At 44.5% G+C, this 19,096-nt stretch overlaps 1 protein-coding gene across 14 annotated transcripts in view; it reads left to right on the top strand.

Moving 5' to 3' along the window:
* Positions 1-6,335: 6,335 nt before the first annotated feature.
* The window catches only part of LOC132591255 (uncharacterized), a 119,251-nt gene continuing 106,490 nt past the window's right edge, over positions 6,336-19,096 (top strand). For 2 of the 14 annotated variants that reach the window (XR_015947350.1, XM_088659013.1), the window contains exons 1-3: positions 6,338-6,420; positions 9,619-9,741; positions 17,619-17,734. Coding sequence is in view for 6 of the 14 variants with exons in the window: in XM_088659013.1 (XP_088515139.1) it covers positions 9,643-9,741; positions 17,619-17,734 (215 nt within the window). In the remaining 8 variants the exon portion in view is untranslated. Of the gene's footprint in view, positions 6,421-6,761; positions 6,887-9,618; positions 9,742-17,618; positions 17,735-19,096 lie in introns of those variants that run through there. The other 12 variants (XR_015947354.1, XM_088659012.1, XM_088659011.1 and 9 more) reach the window with 11 other exon arrangements.

Consider the following 19,096-nt stretch of genomic DNA (forward strand, 5'->3'; position numbering starts at 1 on the left):
CTGTCAACCCCTCTTTCCAGGGAACTCTTGAGAACTGGAGCTCTGTGGAGGGAATAGGGGTCTCAACACCATTAACAAACTACATTCTCCAGGATTCTTCAGGGGAACCCATAACTGTTTAAAGTGTAATGATACCGCTTTAAATGTATAGTGCGGAAGGGGCCTGCTGGTAAGTCATATCCTGTTACGATCTCTCTTACAAATATATTGTTTTTGAGCAATACCAAATAAATGGTACGTGCCACTGTTAATTGCTTTACACTTCCAACATACATTGCTTGATCCCCATAAATGTTGCCAGGTTTTGAAGCTATTGATCTTTAATAAGGACTTTATTGACATTTCCTATCTTTAACATCTCCTAGGGTGTAAGTACCCACACTGTAGTGTTTAATAAAAACTGTAGCATCAGTTCCTCATCAGCATCCATGCAGCCAGGGAAATTCAAGCCAGAGAAGAGAGCGCAAGGATGCTGCAACACCAATGAGAATTTGTATTTGGGCTTAGACTAATTATGAAGGGAGTATAATTTTTTGGTAATTATTGGACTCAGCTTCCAATTACTGTAGCTTGGAAGCTCCTTTCTAGTAAAATTTTGTACTCCAGACCCTCAAGTCCTGATCCTTGACTGAATCACTAGTTGGATTTGCACTTTAAAGAGAAAGATGGGAATATGCACCTCTTAACAGAATGAGCATACATAACTCAGGCTGTTATAGAATAGCACACTTCGGTTTTTAGAGATTTCCCCTTCACAGCAACCAATGTATCCATAGCCTAGGAGTGCAACCCCATAATATTTTGTCCTTGGCAACAGATTCAGACCCTGGACTGGTTTGAATTAAGTTTGCCCCCAAAAAATATTTTTGGGAGTTTAAAAGGAAGACTTGCATTAATTCAAGTTAATGATTTGGAAACATAGTCATACTACAGGACACAGTTTTTGCTTGCTTGTTCTTTGCTGGCCGCCACATATATTTTTAAATTATGGCTGCCATGGTGGCTTGAAAGGCTTCTTAATTGAAGCTCATGCTGCCGCAGAAACTGTGTGCTGCATCCTGCAAGTTGAAAGGAAAGTGGAAAGCGTTGCTAGGTAGCTGCTTGGCATGCTTAGGTTTGTCCTTGGAATGGGTCTAGCCACTTGAAATTCAATCTGGAAGTAACTCTGAATGAAGAGCTGAGCAGCCCAAATGTTTTATGGATGCTCAACAAGCCGAATCCAGACTCCAGATTGGATCTCTGTTGGGTCCAGAAACCCTGGCAAGAGGTGCTAGGCTTAAAGGCTGAAAACTCTGTGGCATATCGAAAACAACTGGTGGTTCCAGGATCAAAACAAAAAAACTCACTGACCTAGACAGTTAGGTATTATATGAATACCCCTAACAATTCTCCAGCAAGTTAAGGTTTTGCCAGGTTTTTCACTGGCTGCTGCTCTTCTGCCTTGAACTGAATTTTTTAATTGCAGGCATTCACAGGTGACAATGCTTATATCCTTGCTGTGTGGAAGGCACCGTCTTCAAGTCAAAAGAGAAAGTCAGACCACTTCTTTAGTTGGTAACCATAGTCAGCGGCGGAGCAAGCCGTTCGGGTACCTGGGGCGGTGTGTGTGCCCTGCGCCTCCCAGGGGTGGGGCCAACCAGGGTAGGACAATCTGTGGGGCCGCCAAGGAGTCTGCCTGCCTCCTTCCCACTCAGCCGCCCTACAGCTGAGGGGGAGGCAGCAGGCGCACCGTTTGGGGCAGCGCGGAGCCTGTGGGCTCTCAAGCCACCGCGTCACTTCCAGGAGAGATGTGTGGCTCGGGCGCACTGCAGGCCCTGCGATGAGTGCCGCCCGGCATTTTGTCACCCCCCCCAGTGGTGACACTTGGGGCGGCCCACTACCACCGCACCCCCTTCCTCCGCCCCGACCATAGTAAAATAGGGACTATGTCCAAATCAGAGCTCCATTGGTGCTGAGCCACTTCAGTTTCCTCTCCTCCTCCTGCATGCTGGAATCAAATCTGCCAAAGGGTCCCCAAACCCCTTTGAGCTGATTTTGAGGTATAGAGGGAGAGTTCCATTCTGCTAGGGCAAGTCTTTCATGCTAGTGGAACAGGAGCATTGGAAACTGCCCTAGGGATGTTTGTATACCCTTCTTACAACCCTGCCTCAAAAACATACTTACTTGACAGTAATTTGCATTGAAATCAACTATGTGCACAATCCTATGCACACCTACACAGAAGTAAGTCCCACTGTGTCTCTAAGCAACTTTAGTAGTTGAGGGCTGCAGACAGGCATCCTATATTAGAGGACAGGGAACAGAATAATCTCTGCGGAAGGTGATGTAGGAGGTTGTGCTTTTGGTACAACATTTTTATTCTGTTGTTGTTGTTGTTTAGTCATTTTGTCATTTAGTCGTGTCCGACTCTTCGTGACCCCATGGACCAGAGCACGCCAGGCACTCCTGTCTTCCACTGCCTCCCACAGTTTGGTCAGACTCATGTTGGTAGCTTTGAGAACACTTTCCAACCATCTCGTCCACCTGTCGCCCCCTTCTCCTTTTGCCCTCCATCTTTCCCGACATCTGGGTCTTTTCCAGGGAGTCCTCTCTTCTCATGAGTTGGCCAAAGTATTGGAGCCTCAGCTTCAGGATCTGTCCTTCCAGTGAGCACTCAGGGCTGATTTCCTTCAGACTGGATAGGTTTGATCTTCTTGCAGTCCATGGGACTCTCAAGAGCCTCCTCCAGCACCATAATTCAAAAGCATCAATTCTTCAGCAATCAGCTTTCTTTATGGTCCAACTCTCACTTTCCTACATCACTACTGGGAAAAACATAGCTTTAACTATACAGACCTTTGTCGGCAAGGTGATGTCTCTGCTTTTTAAGATGCTGTCTAGGTTTGTCATTGCTTTTCTCCCAAAAAGCAGGCGTCTTTTAATTTTGTGACTGCTGTCACCATCTGCAGTGATCATGGAACCCAAGAAAGTAAAATCTCTCACTGCCTCCATTTCTTCCCCTTCTACGTGCCGGGAGGTGATGGGACCAGTGGCCATGATCTTGGTTTTTTTTTTTTATGTTGAGCTTCAGACCATATTCAGACCATATTTTGCGCTCTCTTCTTTCACCCTCATTAAAAGGTTCTTTAATTCCTCCACACTTTTTTATTCTACTTCACATTATATCCTGTAAATCTACGGCTGGCCCAACAGAAAGCATTTTAGGTAAAGCTTAAACTATGACAGGAAGGACTGACATTTGCTTATAATTTTTATGGACAGTTCATATTTTGAAAACTCTCTCCACAAAAAGGAGAGAGCAGAGCATGGGTGGTGTTTGCTCACATGTTCAATGAGCAAACTGAATTGTGTGTCCAAAGTAAACATTATTTGATGAGTGCAGCTTTCATTTGCAGGAACACATTTTTAAGGGCAAAGGGACAGAGCTTTTCTTCAAAAGCAGCAGAAATTTGCTAAAATGTGAGTTTAGGATAGAATTAGGGGGGAAGGGGATGGGGTGCTGAAATTTTATTTATACTGGTGTTGTCTTGTCTGTTAACCACACTCTGGAAAGCTGTAATTGCTTTATGGTAGCCTTTTCCAACCTGGTGCCCTCCAGATGTTTCAGGTTACAATACTGGTTGGGGATGCTGAGAATTATAGTCCAAAACTTCCGAAGGGCACCAGATTGCGGAAGGCATATCATGAGATAACAAGGAATTTGTGGCTAGATCTCAAGCTCTGTAGTTAATCACTAAAATAAAATGTTGTCAGGGTCCCAAGGATGATATTTTTCACCCTGAGATGTTGTACACTGCCACAGTGAGTGGCTGACTGAACTGTTCATAAGATGGCAGGTTAAAAAGTGTCAGCCCTAAGTGTGAGAGTCTTCCAGATCTCAGTCCCAGAACTTGTTCTCAATGTCCTGTGTAACATACAAAATCATCCTAAGGGAGAGCTCATTTGAGCATGCTCAAGAGGCCATTTCTAGTGAGCCCTATGTGTGGAAAGGCTTTCAGGTTAGATGATCTGCTTAATAGGTGGAGATGGATGAATGTGTCAATTTTGGCTTCTCGCGGTTTCTTATTTGCCCATTCTTCAGTTCTCTACATATTGGCATCAATTTGTGATATATTTAAAATGTCCTTGTAAAAATTGGTCAGCATTTTAATGTGAACTTCTGCTAATAGACACCCAAGTATGCAATTTTGCCTAAGACAAACAGGTCTGCAAAGCAATTTCCCTAATATATTGCTTTCTTTATATCAGCGTTTCTCAACCGCTGTTCCGCGGCACAGAGACGCTGGCTGGTGTGCCGCGACGAGAAGGGCGATTTGCAGAACTACCGTACCTATGTGCGGAGAACCTTCTCAGCATGGCTGCGTTTGAGCGTGCCCTTCACAAGATGGCGGCGATTCCTGTCATAACCCGCCTGCCTGCCCCGCCCGCACCACCACCACTCTCCACTCTCTCTTTTATCTCTATGGTTCCTCCTCGAGCGTCCCTTTGACTTAGTTGTCTATGGTCTTCCGCACCCAATCGAAAGCCGCCGAGCGCTCCCCCTCCCCTACTCACCATCTCTGCAGCCGCAACCTCAGCCCAGACCCCCCAGAGAGGAAAAAGCAGCAGAACCCCCAGTATCCCAACATGCACCGCAACCTCGGGACGGCCCAGCCGGGTTCGACGGGAGGAGCGGAGCCACGTGGAAATGAAACGATGCACACAGCAATTGGCAAGTGTTTCTAAGACTTACAGTCATAATTATAGTCAATATAGGGCGGCACAGAGTTAAATTTTTTAACTTTTTTAATGGTGGTGTGCCGCGTGATTTTTTTCACGGAACAAGTGTGCCGTGGCCCAAAAAAGGTTGAGAAACACTGCTTTATATGCCATTTTTATGAATACAGTACAGTGGAACCTCGGTTTATGAACACCTCGGTTTATGAATTTTCAGTTTATGAACGGCGCGGAACCATCTGGAACGGATTAATTCATATTCCATTACTTTCAATGGGAAAGTTCGCTTCAGTTTATGAACGCTTCAGTTTATGAACAGACTTACGGAACCAATTACACCCATGCTTCAGTTTATGAACGCTTCAGTTTAAGTACTCTGCGGACCCGTCTGGAACGGATTAATCCACTTTCCATTACTTTCAATGGAAAAGTTTGCTTCAGTTTATGAACGCTTCAGTTTAAGTACTCCGCGAACAGATTAATCCACTTTCAATTACTTTCAATGGGAAAGTTCGCTTCAGTTTATGAACGCTTCAGTTTATGAACAGACTTCCGGAACCAATTGTGTTCATAAACCGAGGTACCACTGTATATGCATTCATATGCTCACTTTACCATAGCAGATGGATTTTTCGTACATGTTACTTGGCTTGAGAACTGCATTGCAAAATTCACGTAAGGGCAAATGTCAAAGGATGCCTGTATTTCAGTTTGCATATTACTTGCGACAGTGTGAATTAGGTAGGTTCACTTTTCAAAGTCAACTGCATCAAATTTCTCCCCCATCCATAGTAAAGGTAAAGGTACCCCTGACCATTAGGTCCAGTCGCAGACGACTCGGGGGTTGCGTGCTCATCTTACTCTATAGGCCAAGGAACCCGGTGTTTGTCTGCAGACAGCTTCCAGGTCATGTGGCTAGCATGACTAAGCTGCTTCTGGCGAACCAGAGCAGTGCATGGAAATGCTGTTTACACCTTCCTGCCGCAGCGGTACCTATTTATCTACTTGCACTTTGATGTGCTTTCGAACTGCTAGGTTGGCAGGAGCTGGGACCGAACAATGGGAGCTCACCCCATTGCAGGGATTCAAACCGCCGACCTTCTGATCGGCAAGCCCTAGGCTCTGTGGTTTAGACCACAGCGCCACCCGCATCAAAGTCAACTGCATCAAATTTCTCCTCCATCCCTACTTAGTGGGAAATCTTGAGCTCTCAACAGCAAGCAGATTTATTCAATTTACAAATTAAACGATTTAATCTATTTAATTTACAAATAATTTGACTGCATTAATTGCTGCTCACAAGTTCCTCTTAGCAATAAATAAGGAGCAGAAATATTTTTTAAAGCCTGGGTTGTTCTCTTAGGAAGCAACCACTTATTTTGTTTCCTTGTATTGTAGTGAGGCATTCTCTCTCCTTGCTACCGGTACATACAGACAACAAAGCTCTCCTCCAAGCTCAACTGAAGGTTCTGGTTGCTCTGGAAGAAAGAGGTGAAGGCCAGGCAACATCAGGTTACGTTATTGTGAATCTCCCCACCCCTCCCCACCCTGCCGCCACTTGCCATGAGTGGAGAGCTTCTGGGCAAAGACAAGCCCTGAGAACTTCCATCCAATAACAAGACGAGGAGGCTTTTCCTGGATACAGTGCATCGTAGCAACCTTAAAAGGTGTGTTTGTGTATTGTAGAGAGAACAAACAAACAAGGTGAGTGCATTGCTGCTCTTTTTGTCCCCTCTTCCCTGCTCAGTTGATCTTGGGACGTTTTCTAAATTATGCTTGATCTTTCCTTTCAAAGTGTAATATTATATGCAAGTCAGAGCTGTTAGTGTAGGGAGTACAGTACTTGCTTCAGAACTGCAATCTCTCTCTCTCTCTCTCTCTCTCTCTCTATCTATCTCTATCTCTCTCTCTCTTTTTGTTGGAGCTCTTTCAAAAGGATTCATCAAACTTGTATGTGGGAAGAGGGGGGGGGGCAAGGGAGCCCTTTGTTTTGTTTCAGGAAAGTGCCTGGGAGCAGCAAGATTGACATGCTCCTCAGCCATTTCTCTGTCTCTCACTTCAGGCAATAGCAACCCAAGGCATCTTCCCTCCCTCCCCTTGCAAATCTGCTTTCCTGGAATAATTTAAAAACAACAACACTTCAACCATTTCCCCAACAGCATTGCCAGAGGTGAGAAGCAGCTCTTCTTCCACTGAAGTGAGAATAAAGAACACCCCCTGCTCCATTTAGTTTCTGCAGGTGTTGCTTCTGCGTAAGGAGGGGAACTAGGCAGTGGAAGTATTTCAACGGGCCCAGGACAGCAAGAAAGTGTGGGGCACTAAATTGGGGGTGGCTAATTTGTAACATCTACCCCCCCCCCTGCTCCAGTGGCTAGCAACCATTGCCATCACTAGCAATATTTGAAGAGAGGAGCATAGGTATATGTGTGGATGCAGGGCCATGTAAGGCCTTGTTTTTGGATATTATGGTAACAGCAGCTGGGTATCAGGCTACGCAGTACCACTTCCAGGGTATGGCCTGCTTCAGGTAGTGGGGGTATCTCCAAAGTATTGACTCAGAGTATTTCTCTTTCGGGTTACCCCTCCAGGGAGCCACAGGGCAAGACCCCTCCCTAGAACTTTTGTTTCTTTTTGCCACAAACTCAGCAGAACTGAGGACGCGGGTGGCGCTGTGGATTAAACCAGAGAGCCTAGGGCTTACCAATCAAGAGGTCGGCAGTTTGAATCCCCATGACGGGGTGAGCTCCTGTTGCTCGGTCCCAGCTCCTTCCAACCTAGCAGTTTGATAGCACCTCAAAGTGCAAGTAGATAAACAAATAGGTACCGCTACAGCGGGAAGGTAAACAGCATTTCTGTGCGCTGCTCTGGTTCGCCAGAAGCAGCTTTGTCATGCTGGCCACATGACCTGGAAGCTGTACGGCGGCTCCCTCGGCCAATAACGTGTGATGAGCGCCACAACCCAAGAGTCGACTGGACCTAATGGTCAGGGGTCCCTTTACCTTTACCTTTACCAGCAAAGCTGTGTCTCAAGTTAATTCAGATTGTGAATTAACATGACTTCAAAGTCAGAAGCAATTTTGCTATAGTTTGTTACTAGTTTGGCTGGAGAAATACAGGTCCCAACCTACACCCCAAGCATTGAGGCATCATTGATTACGGGGTGTATATCTCTCATCCCATTCTATTCACATGTTTTTGTTTCAAAACAACAACAACATGTAAACTTGCTGGCTTGAAGACAGTGATTGGAATTTTTTTCCAAATGCGTATGTACACCTCAGGCAAGGATGCTTCTCTCAATTTCCTTATCTATCTTCTGTAACTCCAGGCACAAAATCTGTTACTGGCACATTTATTTATTTATTTATTTATTTATTTATTTATTTATTTATTTATGGGGTGTGTGGGTGGGATGGGGGAGGGTGGCACTTTCCAAATGAGTGTGATGGGAGACAACTTCTGAAATGTTAAAGATCCTTAAAGTGTTTCTTAAAAAAAAACTCTCGTGGATAACTATTGGGTTTGCATGGAGCTTGTTCCAACTTACCCATTTAGTAAATGATACTTTCTTCCTAGCATTAGAAAATGAGTAAGTAAGGAAGTAAGTAAGACCTGAAATAGAACCCTACTGGATCAGAACAAAGGACCATTTTGTGCAGCATCCTTACCCTATTCTCATAGTGGCCGATCATTGACCTACGGGGAAGACCACTGGAACGATTCCCAGAAACTGGTATATAGAGACCTATCTGTTCCTGTACTGGAGATAATATACAACAGGGTTTCCCAAATGTGAGTTTCCAGCTAGTTTTGGACTACAACTCCCACCATCCCTAACTAGCAGGACCAGTGGTCATGGATGATAGGAATTATAGTCCAAAAACAGCTGGAGACCCGAGTTTGGGAAACCCTGTATACAGTCATCATTGCTACTAGCAAACTGTAGCTTCAGATGCCCTATGATTGATGCACATAATATGAATGGAACGTATAGTATGCAAGGCCCAAAAAGTCAATGGATTTTTTTTCCTGGCAAGGTAAGTCTTACAGCCAAATTATTCTGTGAACTGCCCTGAGACTGCCCTGAGACCTCCGGGTATAGGGCGGTATATAAATTCAATAAATAAATAAAATAAAAATATAAAATCTTATATATTTTCTCAGAAGGAAATCCCACTGATTTTACTGCAGCTTACTTCCAAGCACATCTGTTTAGGATTCCAACCTTAAAGGTAAAGGTAAAGGGGCCTCTGACCATCAGGTCGCTCTATAGGCCGAGGGAGCCGGCGTTTGTCTGCAGACAGCTTCCGGGTCATGTGGCCAGCATGACAAAGCTGCTTCTGGCGAACCAGAGCAGCGCACGGAAACGCCGTTTACCTTCCCGCCGGAGCGGTCCCTATTTATCTACTTGCACTTCGATGTGCTTTCAAACTGCTAGGTGGGCAGGAGCTGGGACCGAGCAACGGGAGCTCACCCCGTTGCAGGGATTCGAACCGCCGACCTTCTGATCAGCAAGCCCTAGACTCTGTGGTTTAACCCGCATCACCACCTGGGTTCCTATTCCAACCTTAGTTTGCCCCAAAGCTGGGAAGACTTGATACAGGACTATGAAGGAGCCCGTTCAAAACGAACAGTTAACAGTTAACAATGTGGGAAAGAGAGGAGGGTGTTTGTATAGAACCTAGCCTAGTGTACTTACTGTAGGTAAAATATACATTCCTCACTCTGCCCACACCCACCACAGGCCTTTTGTCCCTGAAAGCTTGCCCAGAAGGAAATGAAGCTATCACACTGAAAAAGTGTCCATACTCTGCTCTAGAATAAAGTGAGGATTTCTAGTTCTCTGGTGTAGCAGAATCGAGTTTTCCTTACAGTAGTTTACTGCACTGCTTCATGTTGTAGGATTTGTCTGAACTATGGGAATCTATGCCAGTCACTTCCAAAAGAATGATGGTCAGATCCTTACGGCAATTACAGATCCATCTCAAGCCAACTGGATTGCGATCCATGCCGAGACCTGCAAAAGTAAGAGCATCACTAAAAAAAAAAAGAGCTTCAGCCACTGCTGTGACTCACACCTTAATCTTCTCTCTTGGCCTCTGAAGGATAAAGTGCTATTTCTGTCCACACCAATAATTGCTGAACACATTCCTGTAATCCTTTTTACAGTACAGCATTTGCATGCTTAAAAAAATAAGTATCCCTTCATAGTGACTTCATACGGCGCCTTTTACCCATTACGAAGCCAAAGTAAGTTTAATTAACGGTATATTTATGGTGATATCATTAGCGGCATAGTTTCTCCATGTAATACACTGTGCTGGTTTGAGCCATTTGCTCTCCCTTTTAAAATCTGTTAGTTCTGTGAAAGGAATGGACAAAAGCCCAAGTAGAAAATTCTCAGCACCTTGTCCAACTTAAGTTCCTAGGATTCCTTGAGGAAATAATGATGGTCAAAGGGGGAGTGAACCCAGCATAGGTTTGTAATGGAAATGGGACCTTGGCATTGGCTGGATGGTTACTTAAGGCAACTGTCCATTTCATCAAACCTTACACACCAATTAGACTATGTATAAGGCACCTTTCTATGTTTTTGCACTTTTCACAAGGGAACAATTTGAAACAGTTGCCCAGTCACGACTTATCTTTGCTGCCATGGCATGAGGGCAGAGGGCCTTCTTGGTAGTGGCGCCCACCCTGTGGAATGCCCTCCCATCAGATGTCAAAGAAATAAACAATTATCTGATGTTTAGAAGACACCTGAAGGCAGCTCTGTTTAGGGAAGTTTTTAATGACTGATGTTTTAATGTATTTTTAATCTTTTGTTGGAAGCCGCCCAGAGTGGCTGCGGAAACCCAGCGAGATAGGAGAGCAGGGTATGTACAAACAAACCAACAAACAAAAAAACTTAATTTAGACCCAGTCATTGTATTTTCCCACCCCCCAGATAATATGTCTTCATTCTAGTGCCACTGGTTTGTGGTAGAAACTGATGCTGGCATGGAGACATGCCACCTGACATGGGAGAATGACATGCCACCCAGATTCCATGTGTGATATCATTATAGTAAGGCTAGCACATGCTGTGTTAAGTCTGTTGTGAACACAAACTAACTAGATTAAAATCCAAAAAAGTAAAAGCAAAATCTTAATGATTTACTAAGAAAAAAAGATTTTGAACTTTTGTTCACGTGACTGCAGTTGCCACATTAATTACAAACCCAGTTTTAATATAAAAGAGCAGATTTCGAAATGTCCTAAGGAGAGAAAAAAGATATTTTTACATCCAGTAATAGGGTGTATGCACATCCTACATGTAACGTAGAGCACTCTGCCTTAGAATAGGGTGCAGTTTCCATTGTCTGAAGCCTACAAAATGGTTTTGAACATGGTTCCAAAAAGAGCTGATGTTGCAATGACGTTTGTCATTGGAATGAAGCGATTGTTATGCAAGATCGTGTGGTCAAGATTATGGAATGAGGCAGTGAATGAGGTTTGTGGTGGACATCCATTTAAGGCATCCAGCCCACTTTGCATTGTACACATTTTTCATGTTAGCCATGTGGATTGGAGAATGTGCAAGTCCATAGAGCCTTCAAACAGTGATGATGCTGAAAAACCGCAATGCACAAGGTTTAATGCACGTGCTTTAATATTGCATTAGATCAGTTGATTGTGCCAGGGCTGAACCCTGTTTTTACCATCTGTCCACAGTGCTAGATGAAAGCAATCCTGCACAGGTTCGGGATGGGTTTCCTTTCTCATGGAGTAAGAACAGAGAGCCCCCACCCCACGCCTGCTGCCAAACATACTGGGGATTTGGATACAGGCTTCCAGCTGAGAGTGCTATTTCCAGATCCAGCATCTCTTGTTCTGGAAATTAAGCACTGATTAGGACTCACTCCTTCCAGCTCAACAACATATCCATTTCCTCTGCATCCAATAAGCAGTGAGGCAACAATGGACAAGTATGTGCTAAATCCTCAACGGCTCTCTTGTGATGTGCTAAGTTACTGCACACATGGGAAGACCTTGGAAAGTGTAATAAAGTGTGAGAAACATTGCACAGCCACACGGAGAATTTATACACCTAGGTACTGTATTTGCTGATTCCTCCCTTGCTGGGCAGCTTAAAGTATCTGAGACGTTTACTGATTACCAAAGGTGCAACTTTTGATGGGAAGATGGGACAATGAGGGAAGTGGCAATGTGGCAACATAGCCATTATGAAATGACATTTCCATACGGTTGAGCCATCACACACTTGGTTTATTACATCCAATGCCATTTATCTTCATTTTATTCATTTATATCAGGGGTCAGCAAACGTTTTCAGCAGGGGGCCGGTCCACTGTCCCTCAGACCTTGTGGGGGGCCAGACTGTATTTTGAAAAAAAATATGAGCGAATTCCTATGCCCCACAAATAACCCAGAGATGTATTTTAAATAAAAGGACACATTCTACTCACGTAAAAACACCAGGAAGGCCCCACAAATAACCCAGAGATGCATTTTAAAGAAAAGGACACATTCTAATCATGTAAAAACATGCTGATACCTGGACCTTCCACGGGCCAGATTGAAAAGGCGATTGGGCCGCATCTGGCCCCCAGGGCCTTAGTTTGGGGACCCCTGATTTATACCATACTTTTCAAGAGCAAATATTTCCAACCCATAAATACGTATTTGTTTTAGCTTTCGATACATTTTTTAAAAAAACTTTCCAGCTTCTTACAAAACAAAACAACACCCTGAAGCAATGGCTAGTGGTGGCTTTGAGTCCAGCTGTAATCAGTAGTTTTGCTGAAGCAGGAGGGCACTGAATGTACTCCTTTCCAGGCCTGATGTTTGCCCCATCAGCAAATCGATCACAATTATAAACCGTACTGAGGGAAAGAATGGCAAAACAAGACATTACACACTCTGTCTAGTGTCAAGCTTTGAAGAATCGGATCCCTCCCCTGGTGGCAGTAAATAAGCAGATCAAACAAAAGAAGTGTTCTTACCAGATAAGTTCTTTAATAATCACAGCGAGAGACAAAGGAATGCACATCTCTCTAAAAAATGGCATCACTCCCAGTAAAGGTTTACCCCCTCCATCCCTATTAATCGATGTCACTCCTACATCGGGTAATCTGAGCTTATTGCTGTTGCACTTTCTGTTCTATCACTTTCCAAGTCCATTTAGTCTTGGGCGAAATGGGGGGAGGGGGGTCAGGAATGCTGTCCCAGGACACCAAATCTAACCAGCTATCTCTCTCTTGGCACTTCCTCTTCTAGCTGTTCCTCACCCAGTATTTCCCAACTTTTTCTTTCTGGGCTATGCCCTTCTGCAAACCACTGTTCTAAATCAATACTGCCCTACTGCCCTTGGGAAGGTTCAGGAAGGTGTGGGGGGGGGGCTCTAGCCATTCCTCCTCAGCCCAGTCCCTGAGATCTAGTCATGAAGCAGTAACATTGCCTTCTGAAATTGTTCAGCTTTGCAACCAATTTTTAGATTAACACTTGACTCCTTTTCTTGAACTCTCCACAAAGATAAGAGGAGAATATTGGCCAGTTATTAACATACAATCCTATACCTGTCTACTCAGAGTAAATGCTACTAAGTTAAGTGCAGTCCTATACAGGTCCACTCAAAAGTACTGGTAATTGTACATAGGACTGAAGCCCAAGGTTCAAAGCACTCTCAACCAAAAAGTTTGTTCTGTTGCCTTGGGCAAACCACTACAGTCTCTTTCAGGCATTGTGTTGTTGTTGTTTAGTCCTTTAGTTGTGCAACTCTTCGTGACCCCATGGACAGAGCATGCCAGGCACTCCTGTCTTCCACTGCCTCCCGCAGTTTGGTCAAACTCATGTTATTAGCTTCGAGAACACTGTCCAACCATCTCATCCTCTGTCGTCCCCTTCTCCTTGTGCCCTCCATCTTTCCCAACATCAGGGTCTTTTCCAGGGAGTCTTCTCTTCTCATGAGATGGCCAAAGTATTGGAGCCTCAGCTTCAGGATCTGTCCTTCCAGTGAGCACTCAGGGCTGATTTCCTTCAGAATGGATAGGTTTGATCTTCTTGCAGTCCATGGGACTCTCAAGAGTCTCCTCCAGCACCATAATTCAAAAGCATCAATTATTTGGCGATCAGCCTTCTTTATAGTCCAGTTCTCACTTCCATACATCACTACTGGGAAAACCATAGCTTTAATTATACGGACCTTTGCCAGCATTCAGGCATTGTACTCGTATGTCAAAACAACATGTAAGTATTGATGAGCATGCTAAGCTCTGTCTGCTGTTGCCACCACCCTCCCTAAGTTGGATGATGAACTTCCCAAGTGGAGAGCTTATGGTACTTGTGGAAGGTCCCCTCACAATTGGAACCCTCCGCTAATAGAGTTGTAGAATTGAAAGGGACCTTGATGTTCATCTAGTCCATCCCTGTGCAACACAGGGATCTTTTGCCCAATGTGGGGGTTGAATGCACAACCCTGAGATTAAGAGTCTCATGCTCTACTGACTGTCTCATGCTCTTGACTTTTTCTTACAAAAAACAAAGCAATCGTTCTTCAAGCTGGAGAGAGGGGGTTGTTTAGCCTTGCTTAGCTTCTTGTCTCTCCAGAAAGCCCTACAAGCAGTCTTCTACCCAGGGTGAATATCACATCAGCATTTCTTGATGCACATCTCCAGACAGAATTTAGTAATAAAATGAGCAATAAGACTCCTGTAGCTGAGAAAGGGAAGACAACATCTGTCTTTCAAGCACATTCTTGTCGCACCAGAATTCTCTCAAGCAAATAACAGGTAAAGCTTCAGTGACTCAGAACCTCCTTTGAAAACTAGTGCTGAAGTGGGGGGGGGATCACTTTTTTTTGCAAGGAAAAAAGGTATAAAGAAATATAAAGAAGTCAAATTGCTGTGGAGGGACGTAGAGGGTGGGTGGTGGGTTGTATAAGCGTATAATTATGTAGTTGTTGTAATTTAGGTATTATATTGTATGTTAGGGAATTATTGGTAATTTTGATTATTATGTATATATGTTAAGTTTCAATAAAGATCTTTGGGGGGGGGAATCACTTTTTTTTTTTTTTTGCAGCTGAGTTGGAATCTGCCTTGACAAAAATGCCAGCACCCACCCAGCACCCATGGGAAAATGTGAAATGATCTCTTAGCGTTATCAAATGAAACTTTAGCACATGGCCTGATAAAAGTCTGTAATTTTATCAGGACAAGTTACTTGCTGTTTACTGTTGTAACAATTGTTTTCTCAAAATGTATCTTCTGTACCATGAAAATAAATAAAAACAGTATTTTTTTAAAGCCTATTTTTTCTTTCTCAAACAATGCTATTTCAAAAGCTTTGATGGTAGTGGCAGTCTGGGGGCATTTTGCTTTCCTCTTGCAGAAGGGTGATAGTGGGAGCATCCAACTTGAATAAATATGGGTCAAACTGGAGCTGACACTATGCAGTTAGCAATGGCACGCATGGCTTTTGAAAAGTAAATTGGAGGGGTGGCGGGCACTACCTTGGCATGGGTGGTGCCCCAATCTTTTGCCCCCTCCCTTGTGGTCCCAGTGGCATCACGATCCAAGCTTGGCCTTGAGAAGACTTGCTACAAAAGACTACAGTTGCAGGTAGATATATGTGTTCAGAAGAAGAGGAGTAAGCTGGAGTGACCATCTATATTTTGCCCATACCTGTGTGATTGTAAGCAAGAGAATACATGGCCTAAAATCTGCTCTTGCTGGAGCCGGAGGAGGTGTCAATGGTATCCTTCCCTCCTGAAAATAGGGACGCAGGCGGTGCTGTGGGTTAAACCACAGAGTCTAGGGCTTGCTGATCAGAAGGTCGGTGGTTCGAATCCCTGTGACGGGGTGAGCTTCCGTTGCTCGGTCCCAGCTCCTGTCCACCTAGCAGTTCGAAAGCACGCCAAAGTACAAGTAGATAAATAGGTACCGCTCCAAGTGGAAAGGTAAATGGCATTTCCGTGTGCTGCTCTGGTTCGCCAGAAGCGGCTTTGTCATGCTGGCCACATGACCTGGAAGCTGTACACTGGCTCCCTTGGCCAATAACGCGAGATGAGCGCCGCAACCCCAGAGTCGGTCACGACTGGACCTAATGGTCAGGGGTCCCTTTACCTTTATGGCAGGGGGAAGGGGTTAAACTTGCCCTCCCCCACCCCTGTGTCCCCAGTGATTTACATTCTTTAGAAATGTCCACATTAACCTTGGCCTTAATCTAATATCATTTTTTTAGTGCAGGAGTGGGAAACTCATTTTGGCCTGAAGGCCACATTCCAACATGAGCAAACTTTCAGAGGCTGTATGCTAGGGATAAGTGGCAAAAGTGAGTGGACCTCTCCATCTTTTTTAATATCTTTATGCGCCCCCTTGCCCAGATTGTCCGAAGTTTTGGGCTGGGTTGTCATCAATATGCTGATGATACCCAGATCTATCTGTTGATGGACGGCTGCCCTGCCCTGCCTCGGCCCCGGACACACTGACCAGGTGCTTGGAAGCTATGGCTGGATGGCTACGTGGGAGCCGACTGAAGCTAAATCCTTCGAAGACAGAGGTCCTCTGGCTGGGTCGGGACGACATGGGGTTGGGGGGGGGCAACTCCCATCTTTTGCAGGGGCTCAATTGGTACCAGCGCCTTCTGTCAAGAGTTTGGGTATTACCTTCGACGCCTCCCTTTCCATGGAGGCGCAGGTTGCATACACAGCAAAGGTGGCATTTTTCCATCTCCGCTGCATCAAGCAGTTGGTCCCCTACCTCTCTCGCCCTGATCTGGCCACAGTGATCCATGCGACGATCACCTCCAGGCTTGACTATTGTAACTCGCTCTACGCGGGGCTGCCCTTAAAGCTGACCCAGAAACTCCAGCGCGTGCAGAATACCGAGGCGCGGCTCCTTACAGGGTCCCGGCCGCGGGATCACATTCATCCAGTGCTTACCAGCTGCACTGGCTCCCGGTGGAGTACAGGATCAGGTTTAAGGTGCTGGTTTTGACCTTTAAAGCCCTATGCGGCTTGGGACCCTCGTACCTATGGGACCGCCTCTCCTGGTATGCCCCGCGGAGGACCTTAAGGTCCACAAACAACAATATTCTGGAGATCCCGAGCCATATGATGGCTAGATTGGCCTCTACTAGAGCCAGGTCCTTTTCAGTACTGGCCCCAACTTGGTGGAACGCTCTTTCCCAGGAGACCAGGGCCCTGCGGGATTTGTCATCTTTCCGCAGGGCCTGCAAGACAGAGCTGTTCCGCCTGGCCTTTGGGTTAGACTCAGCTTGACCCCTGTGTTTTCCTCCCTCATGGCTTGGATTTATGGACTACTTGAAATGAGGCTGCACTTTAAATTTTAATACTGTATTTTAATCTGTATTTTAATTAATTGTTTTTATGTTTTATTGTAATTCTGTTGGTGTGAGCCGTCCTGAGCCTGGTTTTTGACTGGGGAGAGCGGGGTATAAATAAAAATTTATTATTATTATTATTATTATTATTATTATTATCATCATCATCATCTAAGCTAGGAAGATGCACTGTCACAGTTAAGCACTTAAGGGAAGAGTTGAGCAGAACCTGTGATGGGTGTGGCTTGGGGAAATTTCATGGCCTAAGGAGATCCTCAAAGGTCAGAGAGACCCAGAGACTCCTCTCTTTGCTTTTAGTGCAAATATGGTAAGCTTAGGGTTTTGAGATTTGAGGACGTCCACCTCCTATACATAGTAGTAAATCTGGTTATTATACATTCAACAGGGTGCTGCAGCCAATCACAGCTACCTGAGCTACCAGCATAGCTGTATAACACATATTTGGCATATCCACAATGTTACATGTAATTAAAAATAAATAAATGCCTGGGGTGTATGCACGGTTAATATTTTATTTGCCTTCTTTCTCTCAACAGTGCCAGTGCCAGAGGTTCAAAGATGCTGGAGCAGGTTCCTTATGTTGCAGCCAGACCAGAAGGGGAACTTGCCTCAAATGCGCCTCCTGCAAACCAACAGTCCTTTTGGCCAGAAGGTACAACCAGCAGCTCCTGCGTGAACTTTCCTGCTCTTTCTCTTGGATAAGGCCTGCCCAACAATAAGCAAGGGGAGAAAGGAAAGTCGTCCAGACGATCATTAGGAATCTCACACACTTGATAGACATGTCACTGCAAAAGAGGTGCCCAGAAAACTTACGTCACGGCTAGGCATGCCTTCTTTCAGAACAACATTGGCTTCGGTTGGCTGTTCAGGTTTTTGGCTCCAGGCTCAACAGAGTAGCAACTGCAAATCTTTTTTCTTGCATTCATTTTTCAGTTGTGGGTGTCCCACTTCTAGAATGCTCTCCCAGGGGAGACATGCTTGGCAGCCTCCATGCCCTTTCAGTACCAGGCAAAAACCATCTTATTTTCCCTAGCATTTCCCTTGTAATGATTTGTTCAACTGATGGTAGGTTATTGTTTTTATCCTACTGTTTCACTCCTTCTTCTTCTTCTTCTTCTTCTTCTTCTTCTTCTTCTTCTTCTTCTTCTTCTTCTTCTTCTTCGATTTGTCTTCATATATATGTTCATTATTTTGTCAGCCTTCCTGGGAAAGTTTTGTATTTAAGGGCAAGGTATAATGGTATAAAATGAAACGGAAAAGCTGTTTTTAATAAAGGGGGGATGGAAGAAGAAAACATTGGGTGATATTCAGTTAACTTTTACTCAGAGTAAATAGTTACAGGTAGGTAGCCGTGTTGGTCTGAGTTGAAGCAAAATAAAAAAATTCCTTCAGTAGCACCTTAACGGTGCCCTTCAGCTCTCTATATTGGACAAACAGGCCAAACCCTACGCCAAAGGATAAATGGACATAAATCTGACATCAGGAACCATAAGACTGAAAAACCAGTAGGAGAACACTTCAATCTCCCAGGACATTCTATACAAGATCTCAAAGCAGCTGTTTTATTACAGAGAAATTTCAGGAACAGACTGGAAAGAGAAGTTGCTGAATTGGAAATCATTACCAAGCTTAAAACCATGGAAGCACCTGGGATGAATAGAGACATCGGATTCTTATCTCATTATGCATGATCAAGCTTTCTTTAGCACCTCAGCCCAGGACTAATTGCAGCCATCAGCAGCCATTAACAGCCATCTACAGGTTTACCACTCCCATCAGCCCATCACCCATTCCCACCCACCCCCACCACCCTCTGTATATATATAGGGTCTGACACTTCTGTTTCTAGTGTATCTGAAGAAGTGTGCATGCACACAAAAGCTCATACCAAAATATAAACTTAGTTGGTCTTTAAGGTGCTACTGAAGGAATTTTTTTATTTTACTCAGAGTAGACTTATTGAAATGAATGGATCTAACTTAGTCACTGTATTTTGATTGTTATTATCTTGGAA

Source organism: Zootoca vivipara, chromosome 15, assembly GCF_965207765.1.
Source record: "Zootoca vivipara chromosome 15, rZooViv2.hap1.1, whole genome shotgun sequence".
NCBI classification, from domain to species: domain Eukaryota; kingdom Metazoa; phylum Chordata; class Lepidosauria; order Squamata; family Lacertidae; genus Zootoca; species Zootoca vivipara.